Source organism: Ovis aries, chromosome 11 (genome assembly GCF_016772045.2).
Source record: "Ovis aries strain OAR_USU_Benz2616 breed Rambouillet chromosome 11, ARS-UI_Ramb_v3.0, whole genome shotgun sequence".
Taxonomy (NCBI): Eukaryota; Metazoa; Chordata; class Mammalia; order Artiodactyla; family Bovidae; genus Ovis; species Ovis aries.
In genome coordinates, this window is record NC_056064.1 from 8,645,836 (window position 1) to 8,666,340 (window position 20,505).

Here is a 20,505-nt window from a genome sequence, read left to right on the forward strand (position 1 = left end):
AAAAATAGGTCAAATACAGAAAACAGAACTGCTCTTCTGGAGAAATGCTGTTATCCTAAGAGGAAACTGTCCGCCAAGAAGGCAGAAAGGAGGGTGTGGCTTTCCAGAATGTTTCCATGGCAATGCATCTTATTGTTGTAGGAGTGTTCAAACAATCCACCACATTAAAAAAAAGGATATTTTCCTTTTTCCTAAAAATCTGAATCAGTTGCTTATTTTTGATACTCATTCATTTCCACAATTACCCTCACAGCACATCCACAAGCTATGAAGAGGACAGACACAACAGTTCTTTCTCCACTTTACAAATAGAAAACAAAGTCAAACAGGAGTGATCCACTATCACTCCTTTTTACAAAGCACCCGGCATTTCCCTAATCTCCTCACTGCTGCCTGCATCTCCTGGTTCCTCAGGGTGTAGATCATGGGGTTGAGCATGGGGGTCATGACCGTGTGGCTGATGGATACAGCCTTGTCCATGGAGAAGGAGGTGAAGGGCCGGGCATAGAGGTAAATGCTTGGAATGAAGACCATAGACACCACGATGATGTGGGTGGTGCAGGTAGAAGCTGCCTTCCTCCTTGCCTGCCCTGAGTGGGACCTCAGCATCACCAGGATGACTGAGTAGGAGACCAGAAGGAGGAGGAACCAGATGACATCCAGCATCCCACTGTTGCAGATCATGAGGAACTCCAGGAGGGAGGTGTCAGTGCAGGCGAGTCTCAGCACTTGGGGAACATCACAGTAGAAGTTATCTAGGACATTGGGGCCACAAAAAGGCAGTGGGAGCATCAGGACCAGTTGGGAAATGGAATGAACAAAACCTACCATCCAGGCTGTCACGACCAGCCCCACACAAAGCTGATTGTTCATGATGGTGACATAGTGGAGGGGCCGGGATATAGCAACAAGGCGATCATAGGCCATCACTGAGAGGAAGAAGACCATGGCACCTCCCAGAAAGTGGAAGAAGAAGACCTGAGTCATGCATCCCTGGTAGGAGATGGTCTTCTTCTCAGCACACAAGTCCACCAGCATCTTTGGAGCAGTGACTGAAGAGAAGCAGAGGTCTAAGATAGCCAGGTTTCTGAGCAGAAAATACAGGGGTGTGTGGAGCCTGGAATCAGAGGTCACTGTCACTATGATGAGGAGGTTGCCCATGACAGTGGTTGTGTAGACAAACAGGAATACCAGAAACAAGACTAGCTGGAGCTCCTGAGTCTGTGAGAGCCCCAGGAAGACAAATTCTGTCATATATGTGTGGTTCCCTGATGCCATGATGCCTTCTCCATACTCCTAAAGAAAACACACCACAGACAGAGATGCATGAAGTTACTATGTGCTGTTCTAGTGCTCAGTGACTCAAAGCAACTGTCCAAGTCCAAATGATGGACACCCTCATCTGATGCTGGAATACACATTCATGAGATATCTTAAAGCCATCCAGACACACGCTATCTGCTTTTCAAAGATTCAGTGTAATATAGTGGTGGGAAAACAGAGTCCAACAGAACCAGAGTCAAATTTCAGAACTTAATATTCCATGAGATTTGACCTTGAGTAAGGTATTTACCTGAGTCGGTTTCCACATCTCTAAGAAGTTTTCTTTTCTAGAAAATTTCCATGGAATTAAATAACACATAAGGTTTCTAGAATATGTCTGGAATAATAAATGCTCATCACTCTCCTCTGTGTAGCGTCCTAATCTAAATAAATCCATGTTCCAATCTCTAATACATTTTTTGTATCAGTCATTTATCAAGCAACAGTTAACACATTATAATATGAATGGACTTTCCATAAGTCTTTGTTTTCCCTCTATAATTCAACTCTAAGCTCCCAGAGATATAAATACGTATCTTATAACTTATTTATGCCCTACCATGCACACTTTGCTGATAGTCAATATTCAAAAAGTATGTGGTGTTGATTCTGGGTGGGTGAAAAGCTATAGGGAGTGCCTCCTCTGACTGACGTAGGTGGTCCTTTACTGGGAGCAGTAACAGGACATGTATGATATATGTCCTGAGACAAGAAAAGGGGGAGAGGGGTTCTCTGGATTAATAAATGGGTGATGGATCTTGTACAAAGGAGACTGGAATACTCAAAGAAACAATTTTAGAAGATATTACTGATTACAAGGGAGAAGACAAAGAAAGATATTGACATAAGAGAAACAGAATAGGCAAAGGAATAAAGAAGGTGGATTAAAAGGAAGCAAGAAGGAAGAGGAATGGAAAGGAGGAGGGGCAGGAGTGGGAATGGGAACAAAGATGAAGAAGGACATGGAGAGTGAGAGATAGAGGTGACAGGTGAGGGTTAAGGGGCTTCCTCACTCCCCTTGCCTTGCCTCACTCCCCTCCCTCACCTGCCTCCTACAACCTATTGTCCATCAGAGGTCATTTTAGTCTCATCCTTCTGCTTCCATCTGCAGCCACTCCAGTCCATCTTCTATGTTACTGTCACAGAGAGCTTTCTAAACTCATATCCCATCGTCTTCTTCCCTCATTCAGTTCAGTTCAGTTCAGTTCAGTCACTCAGTCGTGTCCAACTCTTTGCAACCCCATGAACTGCAGGACGCCAGGCCTCCCTGTCCATCACCAACTCCTGGAGTCCACCCAAACCCATGTCTATTGAGTTGGTGATGCCATCCAGCCATCTCATCCTCTGTGTACCCTTCTTCTCCTGCCCTCCATCTTTCCCAGCATCAGGGTCTTTTCAAATGAGTCAACTCTTCGCATGACATGGCCAAAATACTGTAGTTTCAACTTCAGCATCAGTCCTTCCAATGAACACCCAGGACTGATCTCCTTTAGAATGGACTGGCTGGATCTCCTTGCAGTCAAGGGACTCTCAAGCGTCTTCTCCAATACCACAGTTCAAAAGCATCAATTCTTTGGTGCTCAGCTATCTTCACAGTCCAACTCTCACATCCATACATGACCACTGGAAAAACCACAGCCTTGACTAGATGGACCTTTGTTGGCAAAGTAATGTCTCTGCTTTTGAATATGCTGTCTAGGTTGGTCATAACTTTCCTTCCAAGGAGTAAGAGTCTTTTGATTTCATGGCTGCAATCACCATCTACAGTGATTTTGGAGCCCAGAAAAATAAAGTCTGACACTGTTTCCACTGTTTCCCCATCTATTTGCCATGAAGAGATGGGACCAGATGCCAGGATCTTAGTTTTCTGTATGTTGAGCTTTAAGCCAACTTTTTCAATAATCTTTTAATGAGTATCGAGGGCCCACAGCTTAAAACGCAAACTTTTAGAAGTGATCTAATGGGTTAATTCAGGGTTGACATACATGCTTACATACATGTAACTCCCTCTCAGTATGTCACACCAAGCTTTAAAATGTAGGCTCCATCTACCTTTCTCATCAGTATCCCTGTTACCCAGGAACTGATGTTCAAGGAATCCAAAGTCTCTCACATATGCCATATGCCATATGCTTGGTTATCTCTGTAGCTTTGGGAATAAATTGTGCTTCCTGAAATACCTTCTACAACCTTCTCAACTTAGAAGTCTCCAGATATCACCTTTTCTGTGGCTCCTCCATTTCTCCCATGCAGAATTAATCCCTAACTTCTCAGGGTTCCAATAACACTTTATAAGTTCTCTTAGTTATAGCTTTTATCATTTATTTTCTGTTGTTTTTCTTAGCTAGATTGTAAATTCAATTACTTAGTAGCCCCATCATCTAGAATAACAACTCTGATCTAGCAGTTGCTCAAATAAGCTTGCTAACATAATGTATGAGTACGTAATTGTATTATCTTGTTCAACGCGACCATGTAGAAAATTTTGTTGTGTATTCTGTTTTCCTTTGCTTTCAGCATTCTCCCTCTAAATCACAGGACCAAGTTTTCACTTGGTTGTGAAAAGCTTGGTTTTGCACATGCAACTTGAGGAATCTGTTTTCAATACCTTTTTGTTTTCCCTGCATTACTTTTAGATGCTCTCATCACATTTATGAGTTACTTCTATCAAGTCTATATCATCTGTTTATTCTCTCCACCCTCTAGCAAGTGTTTCTGGATGCTTCTTACAGCTACTCTATATACAGGTGAGGAGAGCCTGGGTCTCTTACCTTCTTTCAGCCCAGAATGGTAGAGAGTCTTCAGGTCTAACATCTTCTTGAAGATCCTTTTTCTGCTTTAATTTTAATTTACCAGCCACTGCCCATACATCACGTGTACAACAAGAGGTGTGACCCAAGGAGGAGGGAATATCCTTAGGGAGAAACTACTGGACTCACTCAGGAAACAGGGCTGGGCCGATTACCACTGGGGGAAAGGGAGCAATGGGAGTTGTTAAAAAGTTTCAAAATGCCTCAAAAACACGTATTCATTAAGAGCTATTCCCTTGGGGTCAAAAAGACCAAGGACAATATAATTTTATAGATTTGTAGAATATAGAATTCTCAGGCCAAGGTCCAAAAGGACAAGAGTCTCTTCAAAAGGAACCAATTCTCTGAAAGTTTTAGAAGAAATTAGTTCTTAGAACAGTGGTTCTTACCTGTGAGACAATCACCTGGAATGCCTCTTAAAAGAGAAACGACTGTGCTCCTGCCCCAGACTTTCTCATTCAGTTGGTCAATGATAAGGCCAAGAATTTGCATTTATAGCAAGCTCTCAGATGATGTTAATGCCCCTGTTCTGGGGACCACACTTTGAGACCCATGGACTTTCTTATCAACACAGGGATGGTTCTCTCTGTCATGCAATCTTTGGGATAAATGGTCTGATTTCTTTCCTTCTTCTTCCCCTTCTTCTTTTCATCTTTTTCTCTTACTTTTAAGCCTAATTGATCTTTTCCTAGGGAAATTTGTAGGTGGAAAAATACTACAGTAGAAACTGTACTACAGTAGAAACTGTAGACTACAGTGGAAACTTACTGCCCTGTAAACCTTGTCCCTTATTTTGCCAACCAAAGCTCCAAAATTGATTAACCACCCATACTGATGCCAACATTCTTTACATGTGAATTCTAACCACCTCTAGAATAAGGATTGGTACAGGAAACCCACATTTTTTTCATTATGAGGAATTGCTCAACACTGGAATTAACTGGCATTGTAATCTTGATGTGCTGTAAAAATTATCTGACTTCCATTAATCTATATTTCTTTGTGCCAGTACCATACTGTCTTGATGACTGTAGCTTTGCAGTATAGCCTAAAGTCAGGAATGTTGACTACTCCAGTTCCATTCTTCTTTCTCAAGATTGCTTTGGCTATTCGAGGTTTTACATGTTTCCATACAAATTGTGAAATTATTTGTTCAAGTTCTGTGAAAAGTGCCATTGGTATTTTGATAGGGATTGCATTGAATCTATAGATTGCTTTGGGTAGTATACTCATTTTCACTACATTGATTTTTCCAAAACACTAACATGATATATTTCTTTATCTATTTATAACATCTTTGATATCTTTCATCACTGTTTTATAGTTTTCTATATATAGGTCTTTGCTTCTTTATGTAAATTTATTCCTAGGTATTTTATTCTTTTTGTTGCAATGGTAAATGGGATTCTTTCTTTAATTTCTCTTTCTGTTTCTTCACTGTTAGTGTATAGGAATGCAAGGGATTTCTGTGTATTAAATTTATATGCTGCAACTTTACTATATTTATTGATTAGCTCCAGTGATTTTCTGGTAGTACCTTTAGGGTTTTCCATGTAGAGGATTATGTCATCTGCAAACAGTGAGAGTTTTACTTCTTCTTTTCAAATCTGGATTCCTTTTGTTTCTTTTTCTTCTCTGATTGCTGTGGCTAGGACTTCCAAAACTATGTTAAACAGTAGTGTTGAGAGTGAGCACACATCTATGGAAACCTTATCTTTGACAAAGGAGGCAAAAATATACAATGGAGAAAAAAAATCTCTTTAACAAGTGGTGCTGGGAGAACTGGTCAACCGCCTGTAAAAGAATGAAACTAGAACATTTTCTAACACCATACACGAAAATAAATTCAAAATGGATTAAAGATCTAAATGTAAGACCAGAAACTATAAAACTCCTAGAGGAAAACATAAGTAAAACCCTTTCTGACATAAATCACAGCAAGATCCTCTATGACCCACCTCCCAGAGTAATGGAAATAAAAGCAAAAATAAACAAATGGGACCTAATTAAACTTAACAACTTTTGCACAACAAAGGAAACTATAAGCAAGAAGAAAAGGCAGCCTTCAAAATGGGAGAAAATAATAGCAAATGAAATAACTGACAAAGAATTAATCTCCAAAATATACAAGCAGCTCATGCCGTTCAATACCAGAAAATGAATACCCAATCAAAAGTGGGCCAAAGAACTAAATAGACATTTCTCCAAAGAAGACATCAGTTCAGTTCAGTCACTCAGTTGAGTCCAACTCTTTGGACCCCATGACTGCAGCATGCCAGGCTTCCCTGTCCATCACCAACTCCCAGAGTTTACTCAAACTCATGTCCATTGAGTCAGTGATGCCATCCAACCACCTCATCCTCTGTCACTCCCTTCTTCTCCTGCCCTCAATCTTTCCGAGGATATGGTCTTTTCCAAGGAGTCAGTTCTCATCAGGCGGCCAAAGTACTGGAGTTTCTGGTTCAGCATCAGTCTTTCCAATGAATATTCAGGACTGATTTCCTTTAGGATGAACTGGCTGGATCTCCTTGCAGTCCAAAGGACTCTCAAGAGTCTTCTCCAACACCAGAGTTCAAAAGCATCAATTCTTCGGGACCCAGCTTTCTTTATAGTTCAACTCTCACATCCATACGTGACTAATGGAAAAACTATAGGTTTGACTGGATGGACCTTTGTCGGTAAAGTAATATCTCTGCTTTTTAATATGATATCTAGGTTGGTCATAGTTTTTCTTCCAAGGAGCAAGTGTCTTTTAATTTCATAGATGCAGCCACCATCTGCAGTGATTTTTGAGCCCAAGAAAATTAAGTCTGTCACTGTTTCCATTGTTTCCCTATCTATTTGCCATGAAGTGATGGGACCTGTCTGGGGAGGCCTTACAAATAGCTGTGAAAAGAAGAGAAGTGAAAAGCAAAGGAGAAAAGGAGAGATATAAGCATCTGAATGCAGAGTTCCAAAGAATAGCAAGGAGAGATAAGAAAGCCTTCCTCAGCGATCAATGCAAAGAAATAGGAAAAAACAACAGAATGGGAAAGACTAGAGATCTCTTCAAGAAAATTAGAGATGCCAAGGGAATATTTCATGCAAAGATGGGCGCGATAAAGATCAGAAATGGTATAAACCTAACAGAAGCAGAAGATATTAAGAAGAGGTGGCAAGAATACACAAATGAACTGTACAAAAAAGATCTTCACGACCAAGATAATCACGATGGTGTGATCACTCACCTAGAGCCAGACATCCTGGAATGTGAAGTCAAGTGGGCCTTAGGAAGCATCACTATGAACAAAGCTAGTGGAGGTGATTAAATTTCAGTTGAGCTATTTCAAATCCTGAAAGATGATGCTGTGAAAGTGCTGCACTCAATATGCCAGCAAATTTGGAAAACTCAGCAGTGGCCACAGGACTGGAAAAGGTCCGTTTTCATTCCAATCCCAAAGAAAGGCAATGCCAAAGAATGCTCAAACTACTGCACAATTGCACTTATCTCACACGCTAGTAAAGTAATGCTCAAAATTCTCCAAGCCAGGCTTCAGCAATACGAGAACCATGAACTCCCTGATGTTCAAGCTGGCTTTAGAAAAGGCAGAGGAACCAGAGATCAAATTGCCAACATCCGCTGGATCATCAAAAAAGGAAGAGAGTTCCAGAAAAACATCTATTGCTTAATTGACTATGCCAAAGCCTTTGACTGTGTGGATCACAATAAAGTGTGGAAAATTCTGAAAGAGATGGGAATACCAGACCACCTGACCTGCCTCTTGAGAAACCTATATTCAGGTCAGGAAGCAACAATTAGAACTGGACATGGAACAACAGACTGGTTCCAAATAGGAAAAGGAGTCCATCAAGGCTGTATATTGTCACCCTGCTTATTTAACTTCTATTCAGAGTACATCATGAGAAACGCTGGGCTGGAAGAAGTACAAGCTGGAACCAAGATTAATATCAATAACCTCAGATATGCAGATGACACCACTCTTATGGCAGAAAGTGAAGAGGAACTAAAAAGCCTCTTGATGAAAGTGAAAGAGGAGAGTGAAAAAGTTGGCTTAAAGCTCAACATTCAGAAAACGAAAATCCTGGCATCTGCTCCCATCACTTCATGGGAAATAGATGGGGAAATAGTGGAAACAGTGTCAGACTTTATTTTGGGGGGCTCCGAAATCACTGCAGATGGTGATTGCAGCCAGGAAATTAAAAGACGCTTTAGAAAAGTTATGACCAACCTAGATAGCATATTAAAAAGGCGAGACATTACTTTGCCAACAAAGGTCCGTCTAGTCAAGGCTATGGTTTTCCAGTGGTCATGTATGGATGTGAGAGTTGGACTGTGAAGAAGGCTGAGCGCTGAAGAATTGATGCTTTTGAACTGTGGTGTTGGAGAAGACTCTTGAGAGTCCCTTGGACTGCATGAGATCCAACCAGTCTATTCTAAAGGAGATCAGTCCTGGGTGCTCATTGGAAGGACTGATGCTAAAGCTGAAACTCCAATACTTTGGCCACCTCATGCGAAGAGTTGACTCATTGGAAAAGACCCTGATGCTGGAAGGGATTGGGAGCAGGAGGAGAAGGGCACGACCGAGGATGAGATGGCTGGATGGCATCACCGACTCGATGGACATGAGTTTGAGTGAACTCAGGGAGTTGGTGATGGACAGGGAGGCCTGGCGTGCTGCAACACATGGGGTCATAAAGAGTCAGACACGACTGAGTGACTGAACTGAATTGATGGGACCAGATGCCATGATCTTAGTTTTCTCTAGGGGATCTTCAGGAGATCTTGATCCAGGGATCAGACCCATGTCTCTTGCCTCCTCCATTGGCAGGTGGATTCTTTATCACTAGCACCACCTGGGGAAAAAGAAACAAAACAGAGCTTCACACTTTTTAATATTCCAGAGGGATTACATTTTGCTAAGCATAAATAATTGTTTCAAAAGAATTCAGACCAACCTGGAATCTCATGTAGAATAGAAAGCTATTTAAGAAATATCAGTTTTTATTGTTCACCGAGGTTATGAAGCCAGTTAATTCCAATTCTGAACAGTTCATCATATTAAGAAAATACAAACATTTCCTGTATTAGTGCTTATATGAAAGGAAGGATCTCATTGAGTACTAATTCATATATAAAGAGTGCTAGAGTTTTAAGATGATGCAATAATTGCATATGGATGAGAAATCGATCTTGGGATCTGGTTGACAAAATGAAAGAGTTTACAGGATTTGTTTCCAATGTAGTATACAAACGTTTTCCCACCTATGACATCATCCAAATTAAGATCAATTAACTTTTTTAATGTAAGCTATCAGTCAAGTTGTTTTGGTAATATGAGAAAGAACTATTCACTGTGCTGATGAGCTTCCCTGGTAGTTCAGTGGGTAAAGAATCTACCTGCAGGAGACCAGGTTCGATTCCTGGGTTGGGAAGATCCCCTGGAGAAGGAAATAGCAACTCACTCCAGTATTCTTGCTTGGAAAATCCCATGGACAGAGGAGCCTGGCGGGCCATAGTCCATGGGGCCACAAGAGTCGGACATGACTTAGGGCCTAAACCACTACCACTGTGCTGGCAGAGAACAGTGAAACTCAGAGTCAGTTGGTCTCAAACTGTGGTTTCAGAGAAGCATCATCATCATCATCCCCTGAAAACTTGTTTGAAATGCAAATTTTCATGCTCCAACTAAGACCTTCCGCATCAAAAATTCTGTGTGGGCATTTCTGAGTCTTCATATCCATTCTAGGTGATCTAATGGGTCCTCCCAAAACTCCCAGAGATTTTGATTCTTTCGGAGAGGTTCTGTTCTTTCTGATCTTGGTATCCTACCAAACATGTCATGAACCTCCACAATTTTCAGTGTCTTTGGTGGGTTTTTGTTTGTTTTTGTTTTGTGGGGCTTCTATTATTTTGTTTTTGATTACTTCTTTGTTTATTGGCTTCAAGATGGCCTTTCAAATAATGCTTTTGAGACACCTAGAAACTTATTAACAGGTCCCATTGTTCCCTCGTCCCCAGCAGGACTCATTCCAGCTCTGCTTCCTGAGCCCAGTCCAATCATTTCTCCCTGAGGAGATCCCCTCTTCCCCAAGGCCATGCCCATGAGTCATGTGTGTGAGTGATGGCAGAGGTCAGGAAGCTATGAGACTGCATGGAGAGGACCTCCCAGAAAGTGTAAGACATGAACTCTCTTCTTCCACTTGGGGCTGAAGGAAGGTGAGAGTCCGAGTGTTTCCATACCTACTGATAGGAAAATAGTAGTTAGGTTTTTAAAAACATCTGCTAGAAGGTGAGGAGAATAAGCCAGTGTCATAGACCTGATGGTACTAAGTCTAAAAAAGAGGAGAGCCTTGGGAAGTAATTTGGAGGGGGCACTGTGCTGTTAATACAGTGGCTTCATGTTACATGTGAAACCCAGGAATTTCAGCAACCAAGCATAGAACTGGCTTTATGAGACAAGAAACAGGATACTTAAAGTACTAAAACACTAAAAATACTGCACATCATCTATCACCTACTTAATACATTATTTGGCAACATTCACTGAGCATGTGCTGTTATCAGAGTTGCTGTTCCAATTTCTGAGGTTACTAAGACACTGAAATCATGATATAGTTGGCTTAGGGGAGAAGCTGAAAAAGGAAACAAATGATGATAAACATTATTGGGGTATGCTTTAAATGTTTAAAGAAACTTGAGCAATTGGATTTTTTTCTGCAAAGGAGAAATGGTGATAGGAGTGACAGAAAGGGTAAGGTGGGCTTTTCTAAGGTTGAGATGAGACGGTAGGGAAGAAAATTCCAGGAAATAAACATGGAAATAAATAAATATGTTATCATCTTTAAGACTATAATCCACTAAAGAGCAAGTTGTTAATTAGAGGTGGAGATATTGATTAGAAAGGCATATGGAGGTTATGTTTTATAGCCCTGTATGACAAGCTGAGCTGCATGTACAAGTGTAAGTATGTGTGTTTCTACCCTGACTTGATCCACAAAATACTGGATGTGGCTTCTAAGGGGCTCTGGTGAGCATCACTATAAGAGGTGAGAGGGGGAAGTGATTGGGTCAGCATTTAGAAAGGTCTCATGGACAGCTTTGTAGAGGGAAGAGTGAAGTGAAAGCAAATTGAAGTGAAAGATAAGAAGGGAGTGATCTCTGATCAATAATGGAATGCATGAAGTCAGGTGGGAGAGAGTGGGGGCTGAGATGAGGCAGGGAGAGAGGAGAACACTTGACCCTCACCTATCACCTCTATCTCTCACCCTGAGAGTTCTTCTTCACCTTTGTTTATATTTCCTCCCTTGCCCCACCATCTTTCCATCTCTCCTTTCTTCACCCCATCTCTCCTTTCTTCACTCATTTTATTCCCCTATTTTCCTTCCTTATAGTTTGCTTCCTCCTTTAGAGTTTTCATCTATTTCCATTTTTTCAACATTTTTTCTCTTCTACCCTTGGATTCAATATCACTTTCTGGAATTGCTGTCCTTTCAGAAGAGTTCTAGTCTTCAAGCAATATATTCATCATTTGTTTCTCCGCTAATGAAGTAGTTACTCCTCTGACTCTTGTGATCTGGGGGGCCTTACCCAGGAAGGAGCCACCTACAGTTGGGGATGGGGAGAAATGAAATATCCAAGGGTGCAACTCTGTCCAGAGGCACCCCTTCCGGGACCTGCAAATACAATGATTCTGGGAAAGATTGAAAGTAAAAGAAGAAGTGGGAGGCAGAGGATGAGATGGTTAGATAGTACTACTGACACAATGGACATGAATTTGAGCAAACTCAAGATAGTGGAGGACAACGAAGCCTGGCATGCTGCAGTCCACATGATCACAAAGAGGTGGACATGACTTAGCAACTGAACAACAAAAGCAGTTAACATCAGGTACCTATCATGCACTATGAGCAAGGATGCAAATTGTGAAATCAAGACCTATGTCTGTAACACAGTAGGTTCAATAGTGGAGGAAAATCATAGACAAATGAAATGTTTGTTAACGTTATGATGTGTTAACTGTTGCATGAAGAACTACTGGTACAAAAATGTATTGATATTAAAGACTGGAAAAAGGGAGGAGGTCTTTAGAATAGGAGACTATACAGAGGAGACTGATTACCATTTATTATTCCAGATACTGTTCTATGAAATTTATGTACTATTTTATTTGATTCCCTAGACAATTCATAGGGAAAACATATTCTTATAGATGTAGAATCTAGGACTCAGATTAAGTAACTTGCAGGTCAAATCTCAAGGATGTGGAAGCTTGGAATTTTGACTGTTTCTGTTAGACTCCAAGTGTCTTGCTACCATTATGTTACACTGAATATTTGAAAGACAGGTTGCACATGTCTTTTGACAGCTTTAAGCTATTTCATGAATATGTATTCCAGCACCAATTAGTGAACCGTTTAGAGAAAGACTACTTAGATCAGCACGTGGTATTATGATATGCACATGAGAATGTTCATCTTCTGGACTTGGACAAATCATTTTGAGCCCCTGAGCACTTGAAAGGCGAGCAGCAACTTCAGACAGAGGCCTGTCATTTGTGTTACTTAGGTGTATGGAGAAGACACCATGGCATCAGGGAACCTCACGTGGGTGTCAGAATTTGTCCTCCTAGGGCTCTCACAGACTCAGGAGCTCCAGCTCTTCTTGTTTCTAGTGTTCCTGTTTGTTTACACCACCACTGTCATGGGAAACCTCCTCATCATGATCACAGTGACCTCTGATTCCAGGCTCCACACACCTATGTATTTCCTGCTGCGAAATCTTGCTGTCATAGACCTCTGCTATTCCACAGTCACTTCTCCAAAGATGTTAGTGGACTTCTTGCATGAGACCAAGACCATCTCCTACCAGGGCTGCATGGCCCAGATCTTCTTCTTCCACCTCTTGGGAGGTGGGACTGTCTTCTTCCTCTCAGTGATGGCCTATGACCGCTACATAGCTATCTCCTGGCCTCTCCACTACATCACCATCATGAACACTCGAGTGTGTGTGGGGCTGGTGGTGGCTGCCTGGGTAGGGGGCTTTGTCCACTCCATTGTCCAGCTTGTTTTGATGCTCCCACTGCCTTTTTGTGGCCCCAACACCTTGGATAACTTCTACTGTGACATTCCACAAGTGCTGAGACTTGCCTGCACTGACACCTCCCTCCTGGAGTTCCTTATGATCTCCAACAGTGGGATGCTAGTCCTCATCTGGTTCTTGCTCCTTCTGATCTCTTATACTGTCATCCTGGTGATGCTGAGGTCCCAGTCTGGGCAGGCGAGGAGGAAGGCAGCTTCCACCTGCATCACTCACATCATAGTTGTATCTATGATTTTCATTCCTTGTGTCTATATCTATGCCCGGCCCTTCACTTCATTCCCCATGGACAAGACAGCATCCATCAGCTACACTGTCTTGACCCCCATGCTCAATCCCATCATCTACACCCTGAGGAACCAGGAGATGCAGGCAGCCATGAAGAGATTGGGCAAGCGCCTAGTGATTTCCAGCAGGAAGTAAACTTAAAATAGGTTGACTTTAAATGACAGATCTTCCCTCTGAACTTTTGTTTTTCCATGTGAGAAGTGATGAAACATATTTATTGAGTGTGGCAGTTGAGATTAAGCTAGTATTTCTACAGAAAGCAAAATCTCCTGTGTCAGGTGTTGTGTTAGGCACTTTTACACTTTTGTCTCATTCTCAGAAAACTGACAGTGGATATATTATTATTATATTAAACAGTTTGCAAGTGAAAAAACTCAGAGAGAACTGACTTGCTCAATGAAGAAGGGCAAGTGAGGGGCAGAGCCTGGTCAATAGATGGTTCCTCTGACTCCAAGTTTTGAGGCAGGAGATGTGGATGGAATTTGAAATTCAGGGTCTCATATAATCACAAGGGAAAACTTAGAGAATTCCTCATCTGTGAATGAATATCTGTGATGAATGGCCAACACTTTCATCTGAATTCTAGAGCAATCACATTTTTTTTTTTCTGTTCCTTGCCTCTATGCCTCATTCTCCATGGTGGTATTTTGGAAGTAGTCTTATTTTTAATATTTTTTCATAAACAATGAGTTTTTATTATGTAACTCTTTTTTCATTTTTAATATTGTCTAAATATTTCCCATAAGAGTATTTTCCTTTTATTTGTTCCTTTTCTACCAAATGCTCCTTGGGTAATCTGAGAACTATTTTGCTTTCTGTGCACAATCTTTACATCATTTGCATGATATGGCTAAGAAGAGGATGCTGTAGTATGGTTGGGGAACCAAAGCCAGAGAGGGCAGGGCCATGTCTATTAGTGATCCTGATTTAGGTATGGGTTCAGTCCAAAGCTGCCAACCTCATGGGCTTTTGCCTTTCTCTTTGACTTCCTACCTTGGAATGAGGGCTTTCTTGGGGTTGAGGATTGAGCTGTATTTATCTTTAAATCCCCTTAGCACCTAGACATTATCCTACTCAGATAAGCATTTCTGCTTTTTCTTGCACCCTGTTCTTTCCCTTTCAAGTTCAAATCTTTTCATTTGTCTCTGTAGAGCCAGTATTTATTTACCTCATCTCTTTGAGGTATGTTTCCCTTTGTTAAAGTCTTGGTCAATGTATAACATTGCTCCAAAGTTAAGAAGATAATAAAAACATTTTCTTGTTTCTGCTTCCCTCCCAGCAACAATCCCATCCAGGAAATAAAAGCTATAGGCTCTCCAAGCCAGCATGGCAGCTTCGAGTTCATCCTTTCTTCACTTATACTTCCCTGCCCCATTTCACACATTTCTCCCCATTCGCAGTGGGTGAGATGACAGGAGAGAAAATGAACTCTGTCATGTTTGATCTGGGAGGTCCCACAGAACAGTGTTTTCCCATTCATGGTAAAGTCCTTTAAATATTTGACAATGCTTTTCTCATCTTCTAATTTGTCTCTTCTCCAGATGCAACATCTACATTCATTCAATTGTTCCCATTGTGACCGGTTTCTTGATTCCAACATCCTGACCATCTCCTCTATATTTACTCTCATATGACCACATGCCTATAAAATGTGATACTCGACATAGGGCACACATCTCTATGGGAGGATGTGAGCTCTTTTGGACACTATGATAGTCCTCTTTGAAATATATATCCATAAGGATGCTGTTGATTGCAAGTAGCAGCATAACCAAATCACAATGGCTTAAAGAATGAGATTATCTCACTTATAAAGATTAGAAGTGAAGAAGTGAAGTCACTCAGTCGTGTCCGACTCTTTGCGACCCCATGGACTATAGCCTACCAGGCTTCTCCGTCCATGGGATTTTCCAGGCAACAATACTGGAGTGGGTTGCCATTTCCTTCTCCAGGGGATCTTCCTGACCCAGGGATTGAACCCAGGTCTCCTGTAATGCAAGCAGATGCATTACCCTCTGAGCCACCAGGGAAGCAGATGATAGGCAATTCTAGAGTCGGTTAATTCTTTGGTTCTAACATTTTAGGGGCCTAGGTTGGCTGCTCTATAATTCCCTGTCTTTCCCATCATGATGGCAATGTGGCTATTAAAACTACAATTATACCTTTATACCCAAATAGCTCAGCAAGAAGGAAGAAGAAGGGCATTCATGTACTTTTTCTTAAAAACCCGGGTTGAATTTTTTTTCTAGTTCCATTCCTGCCTTCCAGCAGAATTCCCTTATGACTTTTTGGCCAGAAACTTGGGTCATATGGCCGCCCCAATCTACAGGGAAGGATGGAAAGTGAATGGCTGGTTATTTCATCCAGAAAGAAGGGGATTGAAAATGACAATCAACAGTATCTGCCACGTGGCAGAAGCCACTGGTAGCAGGATGGTAGACATGAGAGTCAGAAATCTTGACAGTGAACAAAGTTTGTCATGGACAGGGCCATAAAATCAAATGCCTAAAGGAACTGACAGGTAAAATTAAGACATTAAGTGGGCCCAGTGAACCTAAGGTGAAATAGATAGTACACATCCAGGCCAGTGGGCTCTTTCCCATCCTTATGCAGAGCTCCAATATCTAAGTCTTTACAGAACAATCAGAAGGATTTTATTTAGAGATACTAAATAGCTCCAGAGAAATAGTCCAGGCCATCTTTCCAAATTGGCTATCTTCCCAAATTGACCATATTCCCAAACTGGCATTCAGGGATCTTCTGACAAAACAACTGATCTGATCATCCCAAACAGAGGCCTTAGTGACTACAGCTCTTTCCATGAGAATTTATACCTTTAAGACGTCTCTCATGGAAGTTCTGCTGTGTTGATGATGTGAATTTGACTCAACTCAAAATAAAATTTATTGATCCTAAATGAATAATGAACTATCAGGTCAAGTGCTACTCTTCAGTTATTTTATTTATATGATTAGTGAAAGCAACTCCCTTAAAAGTTGTTGATGGAAGGCTGTAAGTCATTCCAGTGATGGTAGATTAATTATGATCCAGAAAAAATATTATGGTCCAGAGAGTACTTCCCTTCTTCTCAGGCTCATTAATTTCTTGATCTTGCCATCCCACTTGTATTTATAATCAAACTCAGGGATGATTTAAGTGTAAGAGAAAGACCTTAATAAACTTGCCAATGAGGTTTACTTCATATATGATCCATTAAAAGTGGTGTATCAGTTACGGTTCTGCTAGAGGAACAGAACCAGTATAGAAATGGAGCAGGACCTTAGTTCTTGCCCTCCATGTCCTTCACCTGTCTTTTGTTAGTGGAAAAACTTTAGCCAAAGAATAATGTTTAATCAGAGAAGTGAGAAAATATAGAAACAAAGGAAAACATTCCAAAAAGACTAAATAATTATATATTAGTCATTAAGCATAGTCAAGGACCTATAAATAATTTTCTGAGCCATATCCTGTGAGCTATCTTGTAGATACTGAAATCTCTACCATGTTATGACCAGACTGAAGCCATGACATTACCTGCCACAATTCCAAGGATTGGTCTCAAGAAAATGGAAACAGACAGATTCTGGAACTGAAGATTAATTGTACCTAAAATAATAAAAATGACACTTTTCAGAACACCATATGACCAATTGGAAGATGACTGTCAGAGTTGACTTGCTGTTTCTCCTTGTAGATCCCTCTTTCCATCTATAAACGCCCTTGTCAAGGGGGGAGGCAGTTAGCCTTTGAGTAGAAGTGCTCCTTCCCTTCCCCACCCCCACCAGTTGCCAATATCCAAAGTAGAGCAAAGTTGCCTTTCCACCAATCTTGCCTCTTCATTGACTTTTCAGTAATGAGCAGCCAGACACCACTTTCAGTTACAGTATGATATGGAAATGTTGGGAAGGAAGAAAAGTTTTCCTTTATCCTTACAGGTTCTCCTGCTGGAACTATAAAGGAAATTGACATGAGAGTTTAACGGGAAAAAGTCAAGCAAGATTTGAGAACATGTACACATGGGAGTGACCCAGGCAAACTGAGTAACCCATAAAAATGGCTGAAACCTTCACCCTAAACACCATATTTAGCTACAGACAAAAGAGGATGTTGGAGAAAGGGGTGTAGAACTTGAAAAGGGAGAAAGACAATTCACACAGAGATGGAAAAGAAAGTGTTTGAAAAGCAAATATTTGTCGGGCCATGTAGAGACATTGGAACACAGAGTGGACACTGATCTCTAGGCCCTGTTTCCCCTTCCCTACCCCCACCCCCACTCACACCTATGCCACATTCTTTGCTGGTGTCTCTGATGAAAGCTTTATTATGGGAACAGGTCCTCTATCTAAATTCTTCAGGCAGCTGAAGGAAAAGCTCAAGGTTTCTCCCTGAGTCTTTTGAGCCTTGATTGCTTTCAGCTCAATATAATCCACATGCCATGGAGACAGAGAGAGAGAATAAGAGAAATTTCTTGCAAGGAATGCCTTACCTGATCGTGAGACTGGTAAGGTAAGCATGAAACATGTAGGCTGGCCAACAGGAAGGGCAGGCTGGAGCTCTTAGATATGAAGCTGCAGTCCAGAATTTCATCTCCTTCAGGGAAACCTGTGTCCTGCTCTTAAGACCCTTTAACTTATTGAATCGGGTGCATCTAGATTAGCTAGGATGGTCTCCTTTGCATAAAACCAACTAATTCCAATAAATAAATAAACAAAACCAACAGATTATGCAATAGAATCAATTATATCTATAAAATACCTTCCCATCAGCACTTAGATTATGTTTGCATAACTGAGACCTATAGACTAGTCAAGCTGACACATAAAATGGACCATCACAAGGGGAGAAATCTTAATCATCAGTGATGCTGGGCTCCCTAATGAGGAGGTAAACGAAACACCTTCTAAATGTATCCTGCATCCATTAAGCAGTTTGAAATTAAGTCTGACAAATACATAGTTTCTTTCTTTTTTTTTAATTTAAATTTTATTTTTTTACTTTACAATACTGTATTGGTTAGATGTGTTATACACAGGAAAATAAATTTCTCAGTTCATTGTCCATGACTGGGTCTTTAGCATAATGACTCCATTCCAGCCATTCTGGGGTTTGGAGTCATCATTTTGGTGGGTGGATGCAGTAAATAGATGAAGTCTGGTGAACGTTTTATAGACTTACATGTGCCCAAACCGGAGAAAATATAAACTGGAACATATCAGGTTTCACTTATTGAAATATAAATCAAAATCATCCACATGATAATCAATGAGATGGACACATCCTGTCCCCTTCCCCAGAATCAAACAAAGCTGCTTTTCTAAGTGACTCAATTTTATGTTATTAGTTTTTTCTTAGTGGCTCTATTTTAAAGTGGACTAGAGCTCTAAATAAGAATTTTTTTAAAAAAAATCTACATCTCTGGTATGTAGAAGAGTTTCACATAATACTCTCACCTGCCAAAGGAAGATACTCTGTTTTGCCAGGAATAAACATTTGCAGTGAAATAATTGAGACCAACCTATAAGTTTTATGCAGATCAGAGGGCTCTGTCTAAGAAACGAGTTTTTTTTTTTTTAACAGCACTTCAGTTTTAAAATGTCAGTTAATTCCAGGGTTGACCAATTCCTCATAATGAGCATTATATTTGTTTCTTGTATCAATCCTTGTGTTAGAGTCAGTAAGAATTCACAAGTAAAGAATGCTGGCATTTTATAGATGACATAGTAGACTTGAGTACTGGTGGTATGCCGGGATCCAGCCCCCACAAGATCCAGGGGAACCCGAAGGAGAAACGGCGTCAGCAAAGAAAATGATTTAGAGAGAGAAAAAGAAAGAAAGTTGCAGATAAGAAAATAGAGGAGAGAAAGAAAGAAAGAAAGAAAGAAAGAAAGAAAGAAAGAAAGAAAGAAAAACACGGGGGAACCAGGCTTTCGTGGAACAGATCCTGGTCTGTCGCTTTATTTTTTAGGGAAGCTTTTATACCTTAACTTGTACATAGAGGGAAATGAAAGATGCAAAGGCATACAGAGTCAGTCCAAACATTACATCTGTTTTGTCTTTATCGAAACCAGGATTTTTTCTGCATACCTTTCCCATAAACAATGTTGTGTACATTATCTTCTGGCCTTGGAGTCCTGTGAACATTTTATGACCCTCTTTTGATAAAGGCTGCTCAACCAGAAAACTTATTTTCCCTTGAAATGTTTTTTCTTTATATTTCTAATCTATGTCAGCCTCAAAAAATGCTAAACAGAGTTACATTTCTCATGGAGCAAAGGTGCAGTGAGTTACAAGAAAGAACCAATTAGCTCAAAGGTCTGATGTGGTTAATTTCAAGGCTACACTTGTTTTTCTTACATTCCAACTATGTTAACTAATGCACTCCCAGGTGCACAGTGGATAAGAGATATGGGAACTTAGCAGCAAGCATTGACCCAATAATGTAATCCTACACCAGCACTACTCTGATAAATTTAAACTCTTTAAAAGGCTCTATGTTTTCAGCTTTCCATGCCTCTCACAGTTGGGAGGCTGTGAACAATCATATGCATAGCTGCAAGAGTCTGGATAAACCTGCCAAGCAAGCTAGAATTCTAACATAGGGGGTTTGAATTGAAATATTCCTCTCATGCCCAAGAGACTTATTAGCTAAAGCCCTAAGTTGACTTTATCCAGAGAAAGGTGGTTGGGGACAGCCCCCTGTTAATGTCATGCGAGTTGGTGAAAGGCACAAAATAGTAAGACAGACAGATTCTGGTTTTGGGGTAGATGCTCGAGAAGGTCTAGGGAGCCCCTTGAGTCCTGAAGCCTTGCTTATCAGGTCTCTTCCACGTGACCTTGTCATGGGTGGGATCTCCCGTGGTGGCTCCTGGCAGTGGTAAGTCAATACTGGGACTTTGGTGGACAAAATAAAGGACAAGGTTTACAGAAAAGTAAGTTTCTATTGTAATGATAGTACACATTTGCCCCTCTATGGCTATCCATAAATAA

At 40.8% G+C, this 20,505-nt stretch overlaps 2 protein-coding genes across 2 annotated transcripts; one reads left to right on the forward strand and one right to left on the reverse strand.

Annotated features, from left to right (window-relative positions):
- Positions 1-342: 342 nt before the first annotated feature.
- On the reverse strand, positions 343-1,301 carry LOC101121527 (olfactory receptor 4D2-like). The gene has a single exon (XM_027975497.2). The coding sequence runs from the start codon at positions 1,276-1,278 to the stop codon at positions 343-345; it is 936 nt and encodes a 311-aa protein (XP_027831298.1). The 5' UTR covers positions 1,279-1,301.
- Positions 1,302-10,023: 8,722 nt separating this feature from the next.
- Positions 10,024-14,369, forward strand: LOC101121785 (olfactory receptor 4D1). Its single transcript, XM_060394713.1, has one exon. The coding sequence runs from the start codon at positions 12,718-12,720 to the stop codon at positions 13,651-13,653; it is 936 nt and encodes a 311-aa protein (XP_060250696.1). The 5' UTR covers positions 10,024-12,717; the 3' UTR covers positions 13,654-14,369.
- Positions 14,370-20,505: the final 6,136 nt, after the last annotated feature.